Genomic DNA, 20,606 nt, shown 5'->3' on the forward strand with positions numbered 1-20,606 from the left:
TTTCAGCTCGGGAACATCCAGATATAGAGATTAGATGAGATTGTACCCCATCCAAAGGTGGACCAAGATGAGATGTTCACCTCCAGCAAGAAGCCCCACTTTGCCGTGGCCGGCTGGCCTGCATCCTCTGCCATTTTATTGTGTCCATTTTATGACGCCATGAAATAGACTATCGATTCCACTCGGCCGAGATTGGATTCTTAAACGACCCGGGCTGGGCCTCCCCGGCCCGTCCACAGCCAGCCCCGCAAGAACCAGGAACGCGCGCGGCTGTGTTACACGCAAGCCACGTGAGCGCGCGCAGACACGCGCCTCTGTGATTCATCCGCAGTTTACGAGCCGAGCGCAGGTGGCGGGAAGAGTAGGAGAACCGCGGGACCCACCCGGGATGCTGAAGGACCGACAAGAACTGGACTCGTTTTATTAAGGGAGCGTCTGATTCCCTTTTTGTGCGTTTGTGCACCTTTCCTTTCCCGCTTTGCACGAAAAAGTTTGTTCAAAAAAAAGATGCTCCCCGCCGCTGCTCCCGTCCTGCTGCTGCTGCACTTCTGTGGATTTATCTCCTGAGAGACCGCTGCCGCTCTGACGCGTCTCGTCTCGTCCCGGTACCGTTTCACAGAGGGGCTCCTTTTGGTGGATGAATGCCGCACTCCGTCATGGACTTCCTCGGACTCTACTTCCTGCAGATCGCCCTTCTCGGTAAGTTCTCCCGCGTCCGATCCGGGAAGTTGCTCCGAATCGGAACCACGGGGTGCTTTTTTTTTTTTTTTTTTTTTTTTGCTTACCGCCAAGTTGGGTCCGGATCGGCTCCGGATTGGCTCCGGATGAATGGCTCTGCTCTAGTGCACGTGCACACGCGCGCACATCTGGCTGAACAGATGACGGATGACACAGATTGAGACGTGAGGCGACATTTTTAATTCAGCAAATCAGTCAAGACAAGTGTGTGCCCCCCCTACCCCCCACCCCCCCGTGCGTAAAAGTGTGTGTGTGTTTGATGCGCACGTAGGCACGCACCTTTGCAGCTTGCGTGGGTGTGTGTTGTGTGGCTAAGTGCAAGTGTGTGTTCTGCTGCATTTGTGCGCATCTTTTACACATACAGCTGTCTCACTAAAAGACACACACACACACACACACACACACTGAGTGTTATCATGATGTGGAATCTCGCGTCTTTAAGGTGGACCAGCTAAAATGTCCTAAAATGTCCCCACTTGGACAAATCAAACATCTGTCACTTCAACTCTCTCCTTCCTTATCAAACCAGCTTGTGTGCAGCTCTTCTTCTTGTGTGTGTGTGGTATGTGTGTGTGTGTGGGGGGGGGGGGGGGTCGGGGGGGGGTGTTGGGTTCCTTATCTCATGTTGGAGCTGTCATGTTACATAGCACAGTAAATGCAGCATATGAATCATCTGTATGCCGTATAAAGCCACAACATATTTTCCGTGCAGGTAAAGTATATTCCTTCATCTGCCGTTGTTGAATCTGTGATGATAGTACGAGATGTGAACGAACCGAGTAAAAAACAAAGGACAAAAGTGATAATATCAGACTCAAAAGGGGATAAAATACAGGAAAAGGTACAACGCATGAACGCTAGGTAAGATTATGGGCTTGAGAAGGGACAGGCTGGGGGGGGAGTCGTACAATCCAACATTGTACGTTTTGTAAAATGTTTTGAGAGCAGACAGACAGAAGAAGAACACTTTAAGAGGGGACAGACAAACAAACCTTTAGAGTATAAAAAGCAATAATAGTAGACGTTTGGTTGGGGGGGGGGCGACGGTGCGGAGAGCAGGGCGGATATTCAAGGCTTTGCTGCCCGATTGCTGCTTCTGCTGCTCTCTGTTGGTGCTGATGTTTGCCCCACAGGGGGGCAGTAGAGAGGGCAGCACCCCCCCCCCCCACCACCAAGCATGACAGCTTTACTTGCGTAATCCCACCGTCAATATCTTCACAGAGTGGAGCTGGAGTCATGTTGAACCCAAAACTCGCCAAGTGTAGAATGAAAGTTTGTACTTTAGAGTAGTCAGTGTTCAGCTTGTAGAGTAGTTTCGATGGTCGTTGATAAAGCGATGCTTCCAGATATCAGTTTCTTGGCGAAAGGATGTTGTTCATGCTGGATCTTCCAATAAGGTAACAAAACTTCACCAGCCAGACCACCAGAACTTCTTTACTTGGAAATTGTTAGCGCCATAGTTAGCGCCATAGTTAGCGCCATAGTTAGCGCCATAGTTAGCGCCATAGTTAGCGCTATAGTTAGTGCCATTGTTAGCGAGTTGAGTGCTCAGTCTATTGTTCTATTTACTTACCATGCTTGGACACTTTGAATAGATGCGTCATTATGTAAGGGGCTTTGCAGTATTTATGTTGTATTATTGATTAGAATGAAGGTTTTTTTATTGTTATATTTTATATAGATTGTTTATTGTCATTACACAGTAAACAATGAAACAAACATTAACCTTAGAATGGAATTGAATGGTTGTTATAAAAAAAATATCGTTTTTTTTCAACGTAACCGGTGTATCTAGATCAGGGGTGGGCAAATATTTTGACTCGTGGGCCGCATTGAGGGGGCCAGAACATATATTTAACACACACACACACACACACACTATTTTATGCTTATAATTTTCCTTGAATTATTTGTCTAGTTTTTACTTTTTACTACTTTTTACTTTTTCTACTTTTTATTTTACTCAACTCTATTTTTCTTCACTGTAAAGCGTCTTGAAGTTTTTTGAAAAGCGCTATACGAATAAAATGTATTATTATTATTATTATTATTAATTTTATCTGTAAAAGTGTTATACTATCAGCTATATGTTGTCTTTTTTCAGTTTTGTTGTTTTTTTTTACTAAATACGACATCCAACTTGGCTGCACGGCGGTTGAGTGGTTAGCGCGCAGACCTCACAGCTAGTAGACCCGGGTTCAATCCCACCCTTGGCCATCTCTGTGTGAGTTTTCTCCGGGTACTCCGGTTTCCTCCCACATTCCAAAAACATGCTAGGTTAATTGGCCACTCCTAATTGTCCATAGGTATGAATGTGAGTGTGAATGGTTGTTTGTCTCTATGTGCCCTGTGATTGGCTGGCCACCAGTCCAGGGTGTACCCCACCTCACAATGACATCCGACTTGCAAATCATGTCGCCAGTTTGTATGTTAAAAGTTGAAATACTCAGAAAGCAACTAGCGGGCCGGATTCTAACGCTTGGTGGGCCACAGGTGGCCCCCAGGCTGTAGTTTGCCCACCCTGATCTAGATTCTAATCGATTGTTTACTACAGAAATGTACATCCCTAGTAGGTACCCAAATTGTCCTCGCTGTGAGTATTTTATGTTACCTAGCAGTGCCTTAATCCTCTTGGGCTTGGGTTGGATTGAGCATAGGTTGATAGCCCATAATGATATCAGCGTTGGCGCTCGAGGATGCCCCCCAGGTGCCCAATCGGGTTCAGTCGTGGGGGAGACGTACTTGGCCAGTCCATCACCTTCGTCTTCCCCAGCAAGACACTTGTCAGGTCGGAGGTGTGTGCGGACTCCTTATCGTGTTGGAAAACCGCCATGTGACCCAGTTTCTGTCAGACTTCATCCTAGGGTTTATCTTACCCCTCAATGAACAGCAGATCCCCGGCGCTGGCGGCCGTCGTGTAGCCTTGTCCCGTGATGCGACCAACACCATGCTGGACTACAGGCAAGACGCAAGGTTGCTAGTTTGATAATTGACTTAGTAAGAAATCTGAACCACGTGTGGTGGATGTGCGACTACATCGGTGACCCCATCAGGACCCGACAATGCATGATATGCTGCATGCCTCATTAAACCCGAGAAGAAAAAGGGAGGAGGAGGATTCTGTGCTTCATCTTTCCCCCAACTCGAATCAGTTTTATTTCTATAACAACAATTCCCAACGCATGGAGCCGGTCTGGAGTCACGCTCCTCATACACAACAGAAACCAACCCGGCGACGGAGGCAAGGAAAAACTCCAACTTTGAACAGAACCCAGGCTCTGTCTTGACCAACGGGGACGATAGCGAGACAGATTAGAGAGACCCAAAATAGGACAGAGGGGCTTAGCAACCGGGAGAGAGGCGGCAACAATGGCCACGACAACAGTCGTCTCAACAGCGCTAACAGTCACATGATGACAGCAATGGCTCACCCAGCTCACCCAGTGCTGGCGGTACTCGTGCTTCCACGGTCGGCCCCTTTTGACCCTCACTCCGTCACGTCTTTGTCTTCATTTTAGTTTTACACTGCAACTCAGTTTCGAAAAAAAAAATCCTTGACATTTAAAAGCGTGTTTTCTTTGTGTGGTTGGTTTCTCCATTGTGCTAAGCAAGTCCGTACGTACGGTAAAATGGAAGCAATTACATGCAAAGTGGAGGCCCACCATCCAGATAAACATCCCTGGCACTGCGAGCGAATCAAAGTGCGCAAGTGATGCTGGCAGCCAGGATTTTTTTTGCTCCTTATTATGTTAAAACCCTGTCATCTCCAGCCGCTTTTATCCGGGGACAATAATGCCACAGAGAGAATTAGCCTGCCCTTGCTAAAGGATATGGCATTTACTGCCAGCGCACCGCAAAGCCCCACATTTAACTTTGTCATGAAAAGGCTGCAGAATGGTGGCGGCTGATTGCATGACGGCTAAAAGGCTGCAATTAAGCCACAAAGAGGAAGTTTGGCGTGCGAGTGGGCGAAGGCTGGTATTGAGCCAATTGACAGAAGCTAATGAAACCAGCCAACAGGACTTCGGGGCGCTGCTTTTGAGTGTTCTTGGGTATGTTCTTCCAAGACCGACGGTCGAGGTGGTCCTCGTGTTCCAACCTTTTCATGTTCACTTTGAGAGTTTTTAAACGAGAGGGAAATGTGACGACATGCGAATGTCTGTCAGAGAAAAGTGTGTAGTTTATAGTGAGGGGTTTTACAGCCTTAAAACATAAAAAAAATATGCTATTAGGCTATTTTGGGAACCTATCCCCCACGATAAACGAGGGAATGCTGTATAGACTCAAACATGTTAGCATTAGAGGAGTTTGTTATTGTTTCTTCTTTTACTTCTGGGAATTCTTGTGATGGCTGCTGTAATATTACTAGTGACCACTAGTGACCAGTGTAGCATACTACAGTGCATCCGGAAAGTATTCACAGCACCTCATTCCAAACTGAATTAAATTAATCTCTTACCTCAAAATTCTACACAAAATACTCCATTATGACAATGTGAAAAAAGTTTTTTTTGACATGTTTTGAATTTATTAAAAATAGAAAACAAAAAAATCACATTTACATAAGTATTCACAGCCTTTGCTTAATACTTTGTTGATCCACCTTTGGCAGCAATTACAGCCTCAAGTCTTTTTGAATATGATCCCACAAGTTTAGCACACCTATCTTTAGGCAGTTTTGCCCATTCTTCTTTGCAATAAGTCTCAAGCTCCATCAGGTTGGATGGGAGACGTCTGTGCACAGCCATTTTCAGATCTCTCCAGAGATGTTCGATCGGATTCAAGTCTGGACTCTGACTGGGCCACTCCAGGACATTCATGGAGTGGTTCTGAAGCCAATCTTTTGAGATCTTGGCTGTGTGCTAATGTCTACTATCTGTATGGTCAAGGTACATGACCAGTCTACTGAGGTCAAGAGCGCTCTGGAGCAGGTTTTCATCCAGAATATCTCTATATATTGCTGCATTCATTTTTCCTTCTATCCTGACTAGTCTGCCAGTTCCTGCTGCTGAAAAACATCCCCACAGCATGATGCTGCCACCACCATGCTTCACTGTAGGGATGGTATTGGCCTGGTGATGAGCAGTGCCTGGTTTCCTCCAAACATGGCGCCTGGCATTCACACCAAAGAGTTCAATCTTTGTCTCATCAGACCAGAGAATTTTGTTTCTCATGGTCTGAGAGTCATTCAGGTGCTTTTTGGCAAATTCCAGACGGGCTGCCATGTTCCTTTTACTAAGGAGTGGCTTTCGTCTGGCCACTCTACCATACAGGCCTGATTGGTGGATTGCTGCAGAGATGGTTGTCCTTCTGGAAGGCTCTCCTCTCTCCACAGAGGAACGCTGGAGCTCTGACAGAGTGACCATCGGGGCCTTGGTCACCTCCCTGACTAAGGCCCTTCTTCCCCGATCGCTCAGTTTAGAAGGCCGGCCAGCTCTAGGAAGAGTCCTGGTGGTTCCAAACGTCTTCCATTTACCAATAATGGAGGCCACTGTGCTCATTGGGACCTTCAAAGCAGCAGAAATGTTTCTGTATCCTTCCCCAGATTTGTACCTCAAGACAATCCTGTCTCGCAGGTCTACAGACAGTTCTTTTGACTTCATGCTTGGTGTTTGTGCTCTGACATGCACAGTCAACTGTGGGACCTTATATAGACAGTTATTATATTTCCAAATCATGTCCAATCAACTGAATTTACTGCAGGTGGACTCCAATTAAGCTGTAGAAAGATCTCAAGGATGATCAGTGGAAAAAAGATGCACCTGAGCTCAATTTTGAGCTTCATGGCAAAGGCTGTGAATACTTATGTAAATGTGATTTCTTAGTTTTCTATTTTTAATAAATTCAAAAAAAGTCAAAAAAAAAACTTTTTCACATTGTCATAATGGAGTATTTTGGGTAGAATTTTGAGGTAAGAGATTAAATTAATACAATTTGGAATGAGGCTGTAACATGACAAAATGTGGAAAAAGTGAATACTTTCCGGATGCACTGTACACATAGTAATGGTAATGGTAATGGTAATGGTAATGGTAATGGTAATGGTAATGGTAATGGTAATGGTAATGGTAATGGTAATGGTTTAATTTCATTTGAACATGCATCAGATTCCAATTGAGTGCATCCCATAATCAGTTCCCAGTTCCACATGTCCAAAAGGAGTAGGAAGAAGCAAAGCTTATTAAATCCTACCCCTCCATCTGGTACTTTTACAATCAGTAACTGTTACATTTGTTCACTTCCTGCTTTTCTAATATAATTTTAAAAAGAGTTCAGAAAGAGGTTCCCGTGCACTGTGTCGTTCTCATTCATTAGTTTATTTAGGTAACGTTTTGGTCCGTTTGACCTTCATTAGACATATTTGATCCCATTTAAAAAACAGTTTTATGATTTTTTTAAAAAAAAAAATTAATCATTCAAGAAAACCCAAGCTGAAGCTGAACTCTCTCAGCTTGGGTCCCCCCCCCCCGTGTTCAAAATGTTTTTCATATTATGTTAAAATCTTCACACCTGTTAAATGAATGTTATTGCCCTTCGACAGGTGATACTCATCAAAACAGGTCACCCCCTAAGTCCCCGGATTGGTTGCCTGCACCCATCGGGGACATACATATATGTGTGTAGGGCGAAGATGGGATCTAATATGTCTGATGAAGGTCAAACGGACCGAAACGTTACCTCAATGAACTAATGAATGAGAGCGACACAATGTGGAGGAACCTCTTGTTGAACACTTTGTTGGCTACGCCTGCTTCCTATGCACCTGTGTATCTTCAGGTGTGCTGACTCTGCATTCACTCTTTAATACCACATACCAAAGTACTCGGTGATATGAGCATCCAATGCCATAATGGGTACCATAGTAAGTGTCAATATAGTGATATATATATAGCACATCATGACTGGTTCAAGACTCTTCATCCTTGTATTTAGCAAACATCAACTGCTTGTATTGTTTCTGGAATTGGCTCATCGTTGTGCATTGTTTGATTTCCTTACTCAATCCATTCCATAGTTTGATTCCACATACTGAAATGCTATGGCTAGCATAACGTAGTCCTAGCATAGAAGTGTTTCAAATGTACTTCTTCCCTTAGATCATATTTCTCCTTCTGATTTTATGTACATTTGTCGCATTTCCACATTCACTTTGAGGATTTTTGGCAAGAAATTACGTAAACCGTTCGGGAACCCAAAATGTCAACAATGGTTTAATTTCATTTGACAATTGAGTGCATCCCATAATCAGTTCCCAGTTCCACATGTTCAAAAGGAGTAGGAAGAAGCAAAGCTTATTAAATCCTACGCCTCCATCTGGTACTTTTACGATCAGTAACTGTTACATTTGTTCACTTCCTGCTTTCCTAATATGATTTAAGTATTTTTTAAATACAAATTTAATTTAATTTAATTTAATTTAATTTAATTTAATTTAATTTAATTTAATTTAATTTAATTTAATTTAATTTAATTTAATTTAATTTAATTTAATTTAATTTTTTGTCACATACCAAAGTACTCGGTGATATGAGCATCCAATGCCATAATGGGTACCATAGTAAGTGTCAATATAGTGATATATATAGCACATCATGACTGGTTCAAGACTCTTCATCCTTGTATTTAGCAAACATCAACTGCTTGTATTGTTTCTTGAATTGGCTCATGGTTGTGCATATTCAATAACATATGAAACGGTTAAATATGAGCCAATCTCTGTGTTATGAAAGTTGGTAGGTTGCTAACGCTAAACTACTGTGTCCTGCCAACTGTTTAAAAGATGCTTTTCTTTGAACATGAAAGTGGGTGGAAGCTATTTCTGGCATATTTAGGCCAGGCCATCTTAAATGGGTCCTTCCTTACTTTTCCCTGAAAACGGAAAAGAGTGAGCGTGTGAGGTGTTGCCACGTACCTTGGAGGTGTCCAGTGCGGAATGCACCCTAATCGGCCCTTGGCGTATTTTTATAAAATCAATGAAATCATTATTAATGACATATGAGATATGACACTGATTGACTTTATAACTGCAAGCTAAGACGCGGATGTTTTGTTCGGATAGTTTAGCATATATTGATCTACACTGGGTTGTGTTTGGCATCTTTAATGCACATCCTTCAAACGATGGATGCGGCCTTCACTGGACAAAGTTTGGTCAGCCCCGGTGTACCAACAGCAATCAAGTCCTGCGTTAGCAGAGGCACGTGTCAAGCATAATTAATAAGTTAACGTGGAGTGAATACAAAACAAAACATGTCAACTTGGAGTCGTCACTGACTGAAACCCGCCCTCCGGTTTCACTTATTTACTTCATTGATGCTGGCGGGTTGCTTATGATTGGCGGAGGAGGCGATATCAGCCTAAATCACCTCCTTTGGCCCCTAAAAGTGAAATCAACAAACATGAGCAGAAAATGACTCCATGGAAGAGGAAATTAACCAAAATAATTGCTGGTGTCCCCCAGCCTTGCGAGAGTTGACGCAGGCTGAATTAATGATGGAAGATGTTATTGTGGCAATCGCCTCCATCCACAGGAAATGTATGGGAGGGGTGGGGGGGGTATCATCCTCACGTCAAAATGAGGGAAATATCTGGAGGCAGAATGGCGTTCATCCCTCAGAGGGATGCCGAGCAGAGAAGCAGGAATAGATGAAAAGACGGAATGCTGAATAGGATTTACTGTGGAGAGGGAACACAACATGACAGGAATGGGAAAAGTGTGTCTGCAGCCCATCAGACAGGGGTTAAATCCTGCTAAGGGGGGGTCGGGGTGGGGTGGGGTTGGAGGGGTCACTGGATGATCCATGAGGAGCCGGTATTGGATGCAATGGGAACCTGGTGTCCTTATACTTTTGACAATCTTATCGTAAAAGGTGACCGGCATCGCACCATGTGATGCGTGGGTTTTTTTTTTTGAGGGGGGGGGAGTCAGGCGAGGTCCCTAAAATGGGAGATGATCACAGTCATGTTCGGGAAAAGAAGACTGAGAGGGAAAATGTGTTAATTAAAAGCCAAAGATGAGGCAGGCAGCTAGAGGACGATGGCTTCTGAAGAATACCCCCCAGCCCCCGCCCCCGCCCCCGGCCCCCTACCGTCATCACCCCGCCACCTTGCACTTTCTTTGCTCTTCCTCTCCTTCTCATATCTCAAAGTCAGGGGCTGTCTTGTGAAAAGTTTGGAAAGACCATCCGTCAGATTTCACTATTATTGGTGATTAACTTCATTTTACACTTGCATGGCACTCTTTACTAGGGATGAGCAATAATATTGGGAGGGGGGCGCGGCATATTATCAGACATCTTTACTAGAAAGTGCCAAATATTGGCATAAAAATGGAATACCGGTTTTCAGGTTTCTTCTCTATAATTAAGCCCTTAAAGCCTCAACGTCACAAAATAGCAACATTGCTGATTTTCCTGCCTCATGTTGCTAATGCTAATGCTAATGCTAATGCTAATGCTAATGCTAATGCTAATGCTAATGCTAATGCTAATGCTAATGCTAATGCTAATGCTAATGCTAATGCTAATGCTAATGCTAATGCTAATTAAGCTTAGACATTAATTACATTTCCGTAATGTCTGTTGTGTTGTTGTGACGTTAGGAGGAAGTGTTGTTCCCAGGTCGGGTCGATGGAGAGACGTGTTTGTGTATGTTGTTGGAAAAGCGCCTTGGGTGTCCGGGCATGTGAGGCTGCTCTTCACTGTCTCACTGTCTCGCCTTTGTTGTCTCCTACATGAACTAGCATTTAGCATTTTAGTCAGACATTTTTTCTGGAAGCCTCCTGTTCAGATTGTATTGATTTGTCTCTATGTATGTACATTACATGTTTGCATTTACAGCCTTAATTACGGTGGTAGCACTTCTTTTTACACTTGTGTGACAGTTCCTCATATTACAATGTGACATCAAACATTTCCTGTAAACTTCATAAAGCATGTATGGACCCAGGAGGAGATCGTTTCCTATGACTGACCAGTTTCCCGGAATTGATTGTGCACCACTGTGGAGGCCGGACTTTTAATTGAGCTAAAGAGCAGCGTTAATTGTCCGTAGGTGTCGATATGCTGGCCTGGGCGCCACGAGGAGGTATCTTCCTCCTAAATGAGGCATTGAGGAAGCACATCGATACTTGTGTTAAGTGTCCATGCTTCCCAATAAGAGGCTGCTGTCAGTCGTAGCATTGACCGGCACGTCAACATGCACCCACTAAAGAAGACGAACCTGTCGGAGGATGTAATTGGCCACTTTGTACCCCCCCTGAATTCTATTTACATGTATTTGCTGACTCCCCTGCAAGGTTGAGTGATCCGTGCTTGCTTTTTTTTAATGAAAGATCAAGCTTTCACCTCCTTAATCAGTTAAATGAGTTGTGGCAAAACAAACAGAAGGAAGTTCAAATTGTCCAACGTCTGCTTTGATCCCCGCATTGACAGGAAATGTCACACAGGAAACCTTGGCTAATTCCTTCTTACACGGCAAGCATCACGCCACTCATCGCTCCGCATCGCCTTTGAATTAAAGCTAAAATAAAATGTAAAAAAAAGCGTGCTGGAACAAAAAGAGCTCTGAGGGAGGATTTATCAGCTTAGCTAAAGGAAGATGATCCACTGAGCACAGATAGGAAGGGGTTGCCCCGTCTTAGTGTGGGCTTAAGTGAAGAGCCGCCAAAGCCATGCATGATACTCTCACTCTCTGAAGACACCTCACAGGCCTTCTGCTCCTTTCTACATGCATGATCATGTTCTCCATAGCTTCACTGACACACTACACTACTCACGCCTACAGGAAGACAAGGTGAAAGTCTTGGCAGCGAGAACTATCCCAAGACTTCTTCGAGTGTGTCTGGGAATTTCTGGTCATTTGCTTAGTGAACTGGGAACAGATACGGGTCTTGCCCAAGGAATCGATTAAATCTGAGTCCCCTTTGAGGGGAACTATAGTCATATTTGGATCAAGCAGTGTGAGACTAGACTTTGCAGTGTGTTGATTGGTGGATTCATTCATTTATTTTCTACCGCTTTTCCTCACGAGGGTCGCGGGGGTGCTAGAGCCTATCCCAGCTGTCTTCGGGTGAGAGGCGGGGTACACCCTGGACTGGTGGCCAGCCAATCACAGGGCACATATAGACAAACAACCATTCACACTCACATTCATACCTATGGACAATTTGGAGTGGCCAATTAACCTAGCATGTTTTTGGAATGGGGGGGGGTAACGGAGTACCCAGAGAAAACCCACACAGAGATGGCCGAGGATGGGATTGAACCCGGGTCTACTAGCTGTGAGGTCTGCGCGCTAACCACTCAATCACAGTGCAGCCAAGTCGGATGTCGTATTTAGTAAAAAAAACAACAAAACTGAAAAAAGAGAACATATAGCTGAAAGTACAACACTTTTACAGATAAAATTAATACAAATAATAATAATACATTTTATTTGTGTAGCGCTTTTCAAAATACTTAAAGACGCTTTACAGTGAAGAAAAATAGAGTTGAGTCAAATAAAAAGTAGAAAAAGTAGTAAAAATTAAAAATTAGACAAATAATTCAAGGAAAATTATAAGCATAAAATAGTGTGTGTGTGTTAAATATTTGTTCTGGCCCCGTCAATGCGGCCCACGAGTCAAAATACCTATGGACAATTTGGAGTGGCTAATTAACATAGCATGTTTTTGGAATGTGGGAGGAAACCGGAGTACCCGGAGAAAACCCACGCATGCACAGGGAGAACATGCAAACTCCACACAGAGATGGCCGAGGGTGGAATTGAACCCTGGTCTCCTAGCTGTGAGGTCTGCGCACTAACCACTCAGCCGCCGTGCCACCAGATAAAAAACTGGAAAGACAAAAGTAACTGTAAAACTGGAAAGACAAAAAGACAAAAGTAGTCCAGCTCCCGATTGACTGATTATGAATTCGGAGTGCTGTCCCAATACATTCGCCATTCACCTCGTTCTAGAGCAGGAACCTCCTCAGAACCTTGTAAGATGCACTTTGAAAGAGGCGCTATAACGTCTGAGTTCTGACTGACGACCTGAAGTAAACGACAGTCGGCCTGAAAGGAGAGGAAATGGGAATGGTCTGCAAAGCTCCGGAAGACTGGCGAGCATCGATCGCCTCCTTTAATGCCGTGACCTTTTTCTTTTTCTTTCATCAGCATCTTGAAGAAGCCCGGGTTCTGGTGTGCATGCGGCAGAACACGGCTCAGTGCGATCGTATAAGCATGAGATTGGATCAAAGCCTTTGAGACTCTGTGACATGGCTCGCTTTCCTGGAAGTTGGAGCCTGCCTGCATGGATGTAGTTTCATAGTTTCTCTTCGGTTTTAAGCAGCATTAAGCAGCAGTTTGGTTCTACAGTAGGTTCTAGCTTTTTGGGGGAGTTACATTCCAGGACTGCCAGCGAATGGCTAAAAACTGAGGGTCTTTGTGTTTCAGGTTAAAGGAGATTTTCACTCACATCATTGCAGATATACCGTTTTTGAAGTTGGTCAAAGTAATCCTAAAATAGGTACGCTACCTTAAAGGCTTTGGGTGCTATCAGGGACTTATGACCGGATGTTGTGCATTTTATGTTATGTTATGTTGTGCTAATTTAAAAATGTTCTGTCATAGTTCTTAGTTAGAAATGGAGAATACATTAGCCACGTTTACATGAGGAGTTTTTCCTTGTTCCAAATGGAATCTTTCCGAATGACCTTCCCGAAAACAGTACTATACTTGGCGATATAGTTCATCTTCAAACAGCTAAAATAATACATAAGGCTAAAAATAAGCAATTAGCTAAAAATGTCATCCAATACTAGAAATATGATCTCAGGGAAGAAGTACATTTGAAACACTTCTATGCTAGGACTACGTTATGCTAGCCATAGCATTTCAGTATGTGGAATCAAACTATGGAATGGATTGAGTAAGGAAATCAAACAATGCACAACGATGAGCCAATTCAAGAAACAATACAAGCAGTTGATGTTTGCTAAATACAAGGATGAAGAGTCTTGAACCAGTCATGATGTGCTATATATATCACTATATTGACACTTACTATGGTACCCATTATGGCATTGGATGCTCATATCACCGAGTACTTTGGTACGAGGTACATTATTTAAAAAAAAAAAAACTATATTAGGAAAGCAGGAAGTGAACAAATGTTACTGATTGTAAAAGTACCAGATGGAGGGGTAGGATTTAATAAGCTTTGCTTCTTCCTACTCCTTTTGGACATGTGGAACTGGGAACTGATTATGGGATGCATTCAATTGTAATCTGATGCATGTTCAAATGAAATTAAACCATTACCATTACCATGGAAAGGAATATTCCAATCTTTTGTCTACATGTGCCGCTATAATCCAACAGAATAGTCAATGGGGCAGTAAAATGTAAACACCAACATCACGTGATACCGACTTCCCCAAGTTTTTCTTTCATTTGTTGGAATAACTCCGTATTTCCAATTTTTTCTTCGTCCAATTTTGAAATGTAGTTTGTTTCAAAAACCAACTTTCCGCTGCAGTCCAGTGCTGATTGCTGGCCTCCATTTTTAAAAGTGAAGAACGTCTGGATCTGCGTGTTATGTCATATCTGAGCATGCGATATGATAAATTTAAACAGGAAAAGATCAAATTCAATCTTGCTAATATTTTATAATTAAACCGGGGACATGTTTTATATAGATATATATTTTCTTTTTTAATAAAACTGGACTTGTGAATGGCGTCTAGAAGGGTTTAGATTCTGTTCCACAGATGGCGCTAATGCACACGAAAGCTGCTTGCCAACCGCCAATAAACAACAGAAGAAGAAGAACTCACCCTGACAACTTTCCGTTTGAGCGGGTAAAAGATATCTCAATCGGATTAGGGAAAGGAATATTCCACCCCCGTGAATCCCATTATATATTCATTCGGATTGGCACTTTTCTTTCGGAATGAGGTGTGTTGCTCTGTTTGAGCAAATAAACCAAATGCAATTGGAATATTTGGGTCCACGTATACGTGGCTAATGAAAGGGTGATTCTATTATCAATCGAATCAACTGGGTTTTGGTAACAGACAGTCCCTTCCTGGTTTGGATCGTTCTGGTCCTTCATGCCAGCCAGCAGGATCACCTCTGTCAAGGTCGATCCCAGCGGTACATTCCGACATTCCCATGCTCTCCGGGTGGCATCCCTCTTGGGATTGCCTCCTAAATCCTGCGAGCGACGGCCCGTCACGCTCAACCCCCAAAGTGTTCATTAGGGCCGCGGAGCCGTGCTGGCATGTTGGGCTTAGCTTGCGCCATCCGTCATGCGGGATACGTTAGCATGCTGTCGGAATAAAAGCTGACTCCCACAAACAGACAGATGCTTGTGAGCGGACATCAGCGCATGTTAATGATGGCAAAGTAATGGCGCTTGTCCAGATTGCTCCATAAAAGCAATGAACTGGCACCTCTTGTCAGCCATATAATGTGCCACTGTCCTCCAGTCGCACTTTATTGCAGCCGCTTTTAATATCCTGCTTTGTTAAGAGCGGGCGTTGCGCTGCTGGCCGTGTTGACTATAATTACCCCTCACGGAATCCCATTTGTTGCTGATGCTAACCAGACAAAAGGTTGGGAAACAATCTTTCTGGGGGACGCGTGGAACCTGCTGGGAAATTTCTACAAGATCAACAGCATTCATTATTAATGGCAAGAGTCCCATCTTTTTTTAGTACGCGTATGAGCGAGGCCGCTGCGTTTGTGCATGCTTTGCACATGTGCAGGACGTCTAAGCCGGCCTTCAAAAGGCCTGCTGGGAAGAGATGCTCTGTGCAATTACATGTGTAGTACCAGGAGTGGCCTGTTGGTGGAGTTTCCTAAAAATCAAGCCGTATGCTTACATACGTACTGTACACTAAAAGCCGAAAGAAAAAGAAGATACTACACAGTATTGCAGTTTGATTATCGCTTCCTTGCTATACTGCAGTTTTTCAGAAATTAATAAATGATTGCTGTTTTGATGTACACTATGGTCTATTATTTGTGAATACAATTTGAACAGGAAACTGTCAGGGGGGCCGCAAAAGGCAGACCTACCAACATGTACACATTTATAGTACTCAACATGCAATTTGACTCTTGAATATGCTGGTATGCTCTCCATTTTTTGTATATATTTTCCTAGTTCTGTACAGATAAATGATTAATATTATCAGTTTCTTTAGTATTTCTGGGGGTAAACTTTCTGTCCCTTTGGAGGGGGGGCATGACAGAAAATAATTGAGAAGCACGGCTTTACCTTGACACTGCATGAAGTCAAGCATGGCATGTCCGACATGGCTGTGAAAAGGTGCTCCTCCTATTCTGTGTGGAAGTGGTACGTTTTTGTCTTAGGTTTAGAATAGGGTGGGATGATAATTGTTATGTGCTAATATCCTGGTATAAATTCTTGTAATGATAAGAAAATGACTTATATCAACATCAATGAAAAACATAAACAGGCCGAGTTTATGACTGTGCACCGCGGCTTTGTCGCCTCACGTGTACCACACCACGTAGGTTGTGGCATTACTGTTAAATGCGAAAGAAAGGCCATCAACGTGACGAGAAGGAACGTTCGTGCGGGGAAGTCTTTACTTGACGGACCGCAAATTTAGTTCCGGCTCCTCCTCTTTGATATTGTCGCTGTGAAGAATTGTCTGAGTACCAAATGCTGTGATGGACTTTTGGCTGTGCCACTTTTCCATGAATTGTACTTTATAGTTAAACAATAAATAAATAAATAAACTAATTAATTATTAATGGCAAGAGTCACATCTTTTTTCAGGACAGTACATGATTAATTAATCAGGTTTATTAATTAATAAATAAAAAATAATTAATTGTTTCAACAATAAATTAAATTATAATAATTTTATATTTTATATTTTATTTATAATAAAATATGTATAATATATAATATTTATTATAATATTTTTTTTATTATTTTTTTCACGTATTTTTTGTCAATATCGTGATATATGACTGGCTCATGATGTGCTATACATATCACTATATTGACAGTTACTATGGTACCCATTATGGCATTGGATGCTCATATCACCACGTACTTCGGTATGTGACAAAAAATTTAAATAAATATGTAAAAAATTACAAAATATACATAAAATTAAATTATTTTAGGAAAGCAGGAAGTGAACAAATGTAACAGTTACTGATTGTAAAAGTACCAGATGGAGGGGTAGGATTTAATAAGCTTTGCTTCTTCCTACTCCTTTTGGACATGTGGAACTGGGAACTGATTATGGGATGCACTCAATTGGAATCTGATGCATGTTCAAATGAAATAAAACCATTACCGTTACCATATGGTGTAGGTTGTAGCATGCAGTGATGTACAGCCGCATAGAGTGATGGGGGGGGGGGGTGATGTAGTTTTATGTAGACTTGCGGCCTGCTGCTGAGAGATGACAATGAAAGATTGATCAAGCAGTCGCCGTCTTTTCAAGGTGAGAAGGGGGACAACATGTTCCTCACATCTTCACCTCCTCTGTGTTGGAGTGTGCGCCAGTCAGCGATAGGTGTGCATTTTAACTGCGGTCCTTGGTAAACGTCTCCCAGGCCTTCATGGAAATAACGGTGGCTGTGACATGGTGGAAACATCAGCTGGGACTATTGTTCCTGTCCGCCCTCCAAATCAAACACCATTAGTTCCACAACGCAGTTGAGCGAAAATCAACAGAATTCTTACATTCTTCCTACATTCTAATACTCGTGTCTTGGTGTCTAAGTTGTTTAAGAAACATTTCAAACACTTTAGTATTTTTACAACTGTTCAATTGAGACATGATGCCCGTATTTCATGGCGGACGACCCCGACACAGCTTTAATAATGATGGCAGTTGGAGAAACCTGTGCTATCATGAACATGGACACTGAATTCAGGTTTCAAATAGCACTCATTTGTTTCAAAACAAGAAAAACCCAGGTGATTCGGTTGGCACTGCCAACAAGGTGTCCCTTATTTATTTTGGCAGATGTTCATTTGCTGATTTGATTAATATTATAATTATTTTTATCATTATTATTTTGTTGCTGTCAAACCCTTGCGTCATGCTTCAGCTCAGTAGTTGACAGTAATGCTCAGATGAGCGAGTTTGAAGAAGAAGGCGCGCCAACGTGTGGAAAGAGGCTGGCATTGGCGTTATAATTTCCCACCAGTGAGGCCTTCCACAAGCAAGGGACACAAAAAGGGTGGACAGTTGCCATGTATTGTGTTATCAGGAATACAGGGAAAATGAGAGTCAATGGGAATACCGTATTTTCTGGACTTTAAGTCGCTTCGGAGTATAAGTTGCACAAGGCCAAAAATGGATAATTAGTCGCACTGGAGTATAAGTCGCATTTTTTGCGGGTACCGTATTTTCTGGACTATAAGTCATTCTGGAGTATAACTTGCACAAGGCCAAAAATACGTAATTCGGTGGAAAAAAACATACATAAGTCTCACTGGAGTATAAGTCGCACGAGGCCAAAAATGCATAATTAGGTAGAAAAAAAACATACATAAGTCGCACTGGAGTATAAGTCGCATTTTTGCGGGTACCGTATTTTCTGGACTATAAGTCGTTCTGAAGTATAAGTTGCACAAGGCAAAAAATACATAATTGGGTAGAAAAAAACATACATAAGTCGCACTGGAATATAAGTCGCACAAGGCCAAAAATGCATAATTAGGTAGAAAAAAAACATACATAAGTCGCACTGGAGTATAAGTCGCATTTTTTCAGGTAATTTATTTTCCAAACTACTTGACCAAAACAGACATTACGTCCTCTTGGAAGGCAAGTTCTAACAAAAAAAACATACGTAAGTCGCACTGGCGTATAAATCGCACGAGGCCAAAAATGCATAAATAGGTACATAGAAAAAAACATAAATCAGTCACACTGGAGTATAAGTCGCATTTTTTGCGGGTACTGTGTTTTCTGGACTATAAGTCGTTCTGGAGTATAAGTCGCACAAAGCCAAAAATACATAATTGGGTAGAAAAAAACATACATAAGTCGCAAAAGGCCAAAAATGCATAATTAGGTAGAAAAAAAACATACATAAGTCGCACTGGAGTAAAAGTCGCATTTTTTGCGGGTACCGTATTTTCTGGACTGTAAGTCGTTCCGGAGTATAAGTCGCACAAAGCCAAAAATACATAATTGGGTAGAAAAGAACATACATAAGTCGCACTGGAGTATAAGTTGCACAAGGCCCAAAATGCATAATTAGGTAGAAAAAAAACATACATAAGTCGCATTTTTTGCGGGTACCGTATTTTCCGGACTATAAGTCGTTCCGGAGTATAAGTCACACAAGGCCAAAAAATACATAATTAGGTAGAAAAAACATACATAAGTCGCACAAGGCCAAAAATACATAACTAGGTAGAAAAAAACATTCATAAGTTGCACTGGAGTAAGTTGCATTTTTGCGGGTAATTTATTTTCCAAACTACTTGACCAAAACAGACATTACGTCCTCTTGGAAGGCAAGTTGTAACAAAAATAATAATATAACAAAATAATAACAAAAAATAAACATGAAGAGAAAAGGTGTCCAGTGTTTATGGAACATAAACACTTTTTTCATGTATAAGTCGCTCCGGAGTATAAGTCGCAGGAACAGCCAACCTACGAAAAAAAGTGCAACTTATAGTCCAGAAAATATGGTATTTACTCTCCAAGTCGATTCAAAACATTTCTCGATTGAGGAAAAAAAAGACCCTGAAGGGGTTTAAATTCGATATCTTCCACGATGGTAAACGCTGGTCGTCCAGCAGCATCCAATCACAGATGGTTTTAGCCTTCGGGTCGTCTCGGACAAACTTTTGTGCACTTTTCAAATCCACGGCAAGAGAAATCTTGCTGCTAGAGCGGGAACGCCAACCAAGCGCTGGCGTTACAAAGCCTCCACGTTGTCACTACTCTGTAGTGATTGAAAGTTGGTTCGGGCCCCCTTCCACCCGGGGGCCCGAGCATTTGCCTGCTGGCAAGAAACACCCCGAGACTGAAGTATTCCATCGGAGACACAGCATAAGTATTTAATATTGGGATTTTTTTTGTGTGTGTGATGCTAAACTAAGCCTGTGCGCTTCAAAGATTCCTTTTCACTCTTTGACTCTTTGAACGTGAACTCTAGAGGGTTGCGAGCATCGTGTGCGCCTTTTCTTCAAAGCCTCTCCTCCACGGATAATGGACTTAAGGCAGAGATTTATCAAGCGGCACATTCCGGGACTCCAAAGTGAAAGCGGGAATATGTTGACACGGAGAGAGGAGAGCGTTTGGCGAGCATCCGTGTGTGATGGAGAGCTGGCGACGGAGGTTTCACGGGTGACATCCTCCCTTCTAAACCTGTGAGGTGGACATGCAAATGAGCGTCCGTTCCTGCCAACGCCTCCTTCGGACGGAACGGAGACGGGATTGTTTATGCAAACCTTTGCTGCTTGTCACTGCCAACTTGAATACACACATGGAACGCTCTGCATCCAAATGTTGGCACAACAAACAACACGCTGCGTGTGGACAGTCAATATTTCAGATGACTGGAGGTTATTCAGCATCATCATGCAAAAATGCACATTTTATTCTCTTCTTTCCATTCTGAGAGAGCGTGATGGTGCGAAGCCGTAAAACGTAAAACTGAAGATCTCGACTGTCTCCCACAGGACTACAATCTACCTGTGGCACTTGAAGTGTCGATGACATTGTCTCATTTGCATAATTGCCATGATGAAAAATTTATGATTTTGTTTTGTGTCAAATGAAATATGCAACATGATGTCCTTTTTAACAAAACAACATGAAGTTGGTATCTGCATCGTTGGTAATGGTAACGGTAATGGTTTAATT

General features: G+C 42.6%; 1 protein-coding gene across 2 annotated transcripts in view; it reads left to right on the forward strand.

Moving 5' to 3' along the window:
- The first annotated feature begins 278 nt into the window (after nt 1-278).
- Nucleotides 279-20,606, forward strand: part of gfra4a (GDNF family receptor alpha 4a) — a 98,178-nt gene continuing 77,850 nt past the window's right edge. Inside the window, exon 1 of one of the 2 annotated variants that reach the window (XM_078796270.1) lies at nt 279-699. In XM_078796270.1, coding sequence (XP_078652396.1) covers nt 642-699 — 58 coding nt within the window. In that variant the 5' untranslated portion in view covers nt 279-641. The remainder of the gene's footprint in view (nt 700-20,606) is intronic. The other variant, XM_058076956.2, reaches the window with a different exon arrangement.

Source organism: Doryrhamphus excisus, linkage group LG14, assembly GCF_037039965.1.
Source record: "Doryrhamphus excisus strain RoL-2023G ecotype Guam linkage group LG14, RoL_Dexc_Guam_v1.1, whole genome shotgun sequence".
In the NCBI taxonomy this organism is placed as follows: Eukaryota; Metazoa; Chordata; class Actinopteri; order Syngnathiformes; family Syngnathidae; genus Doryrhamphus; species Doryrhamphus excisus.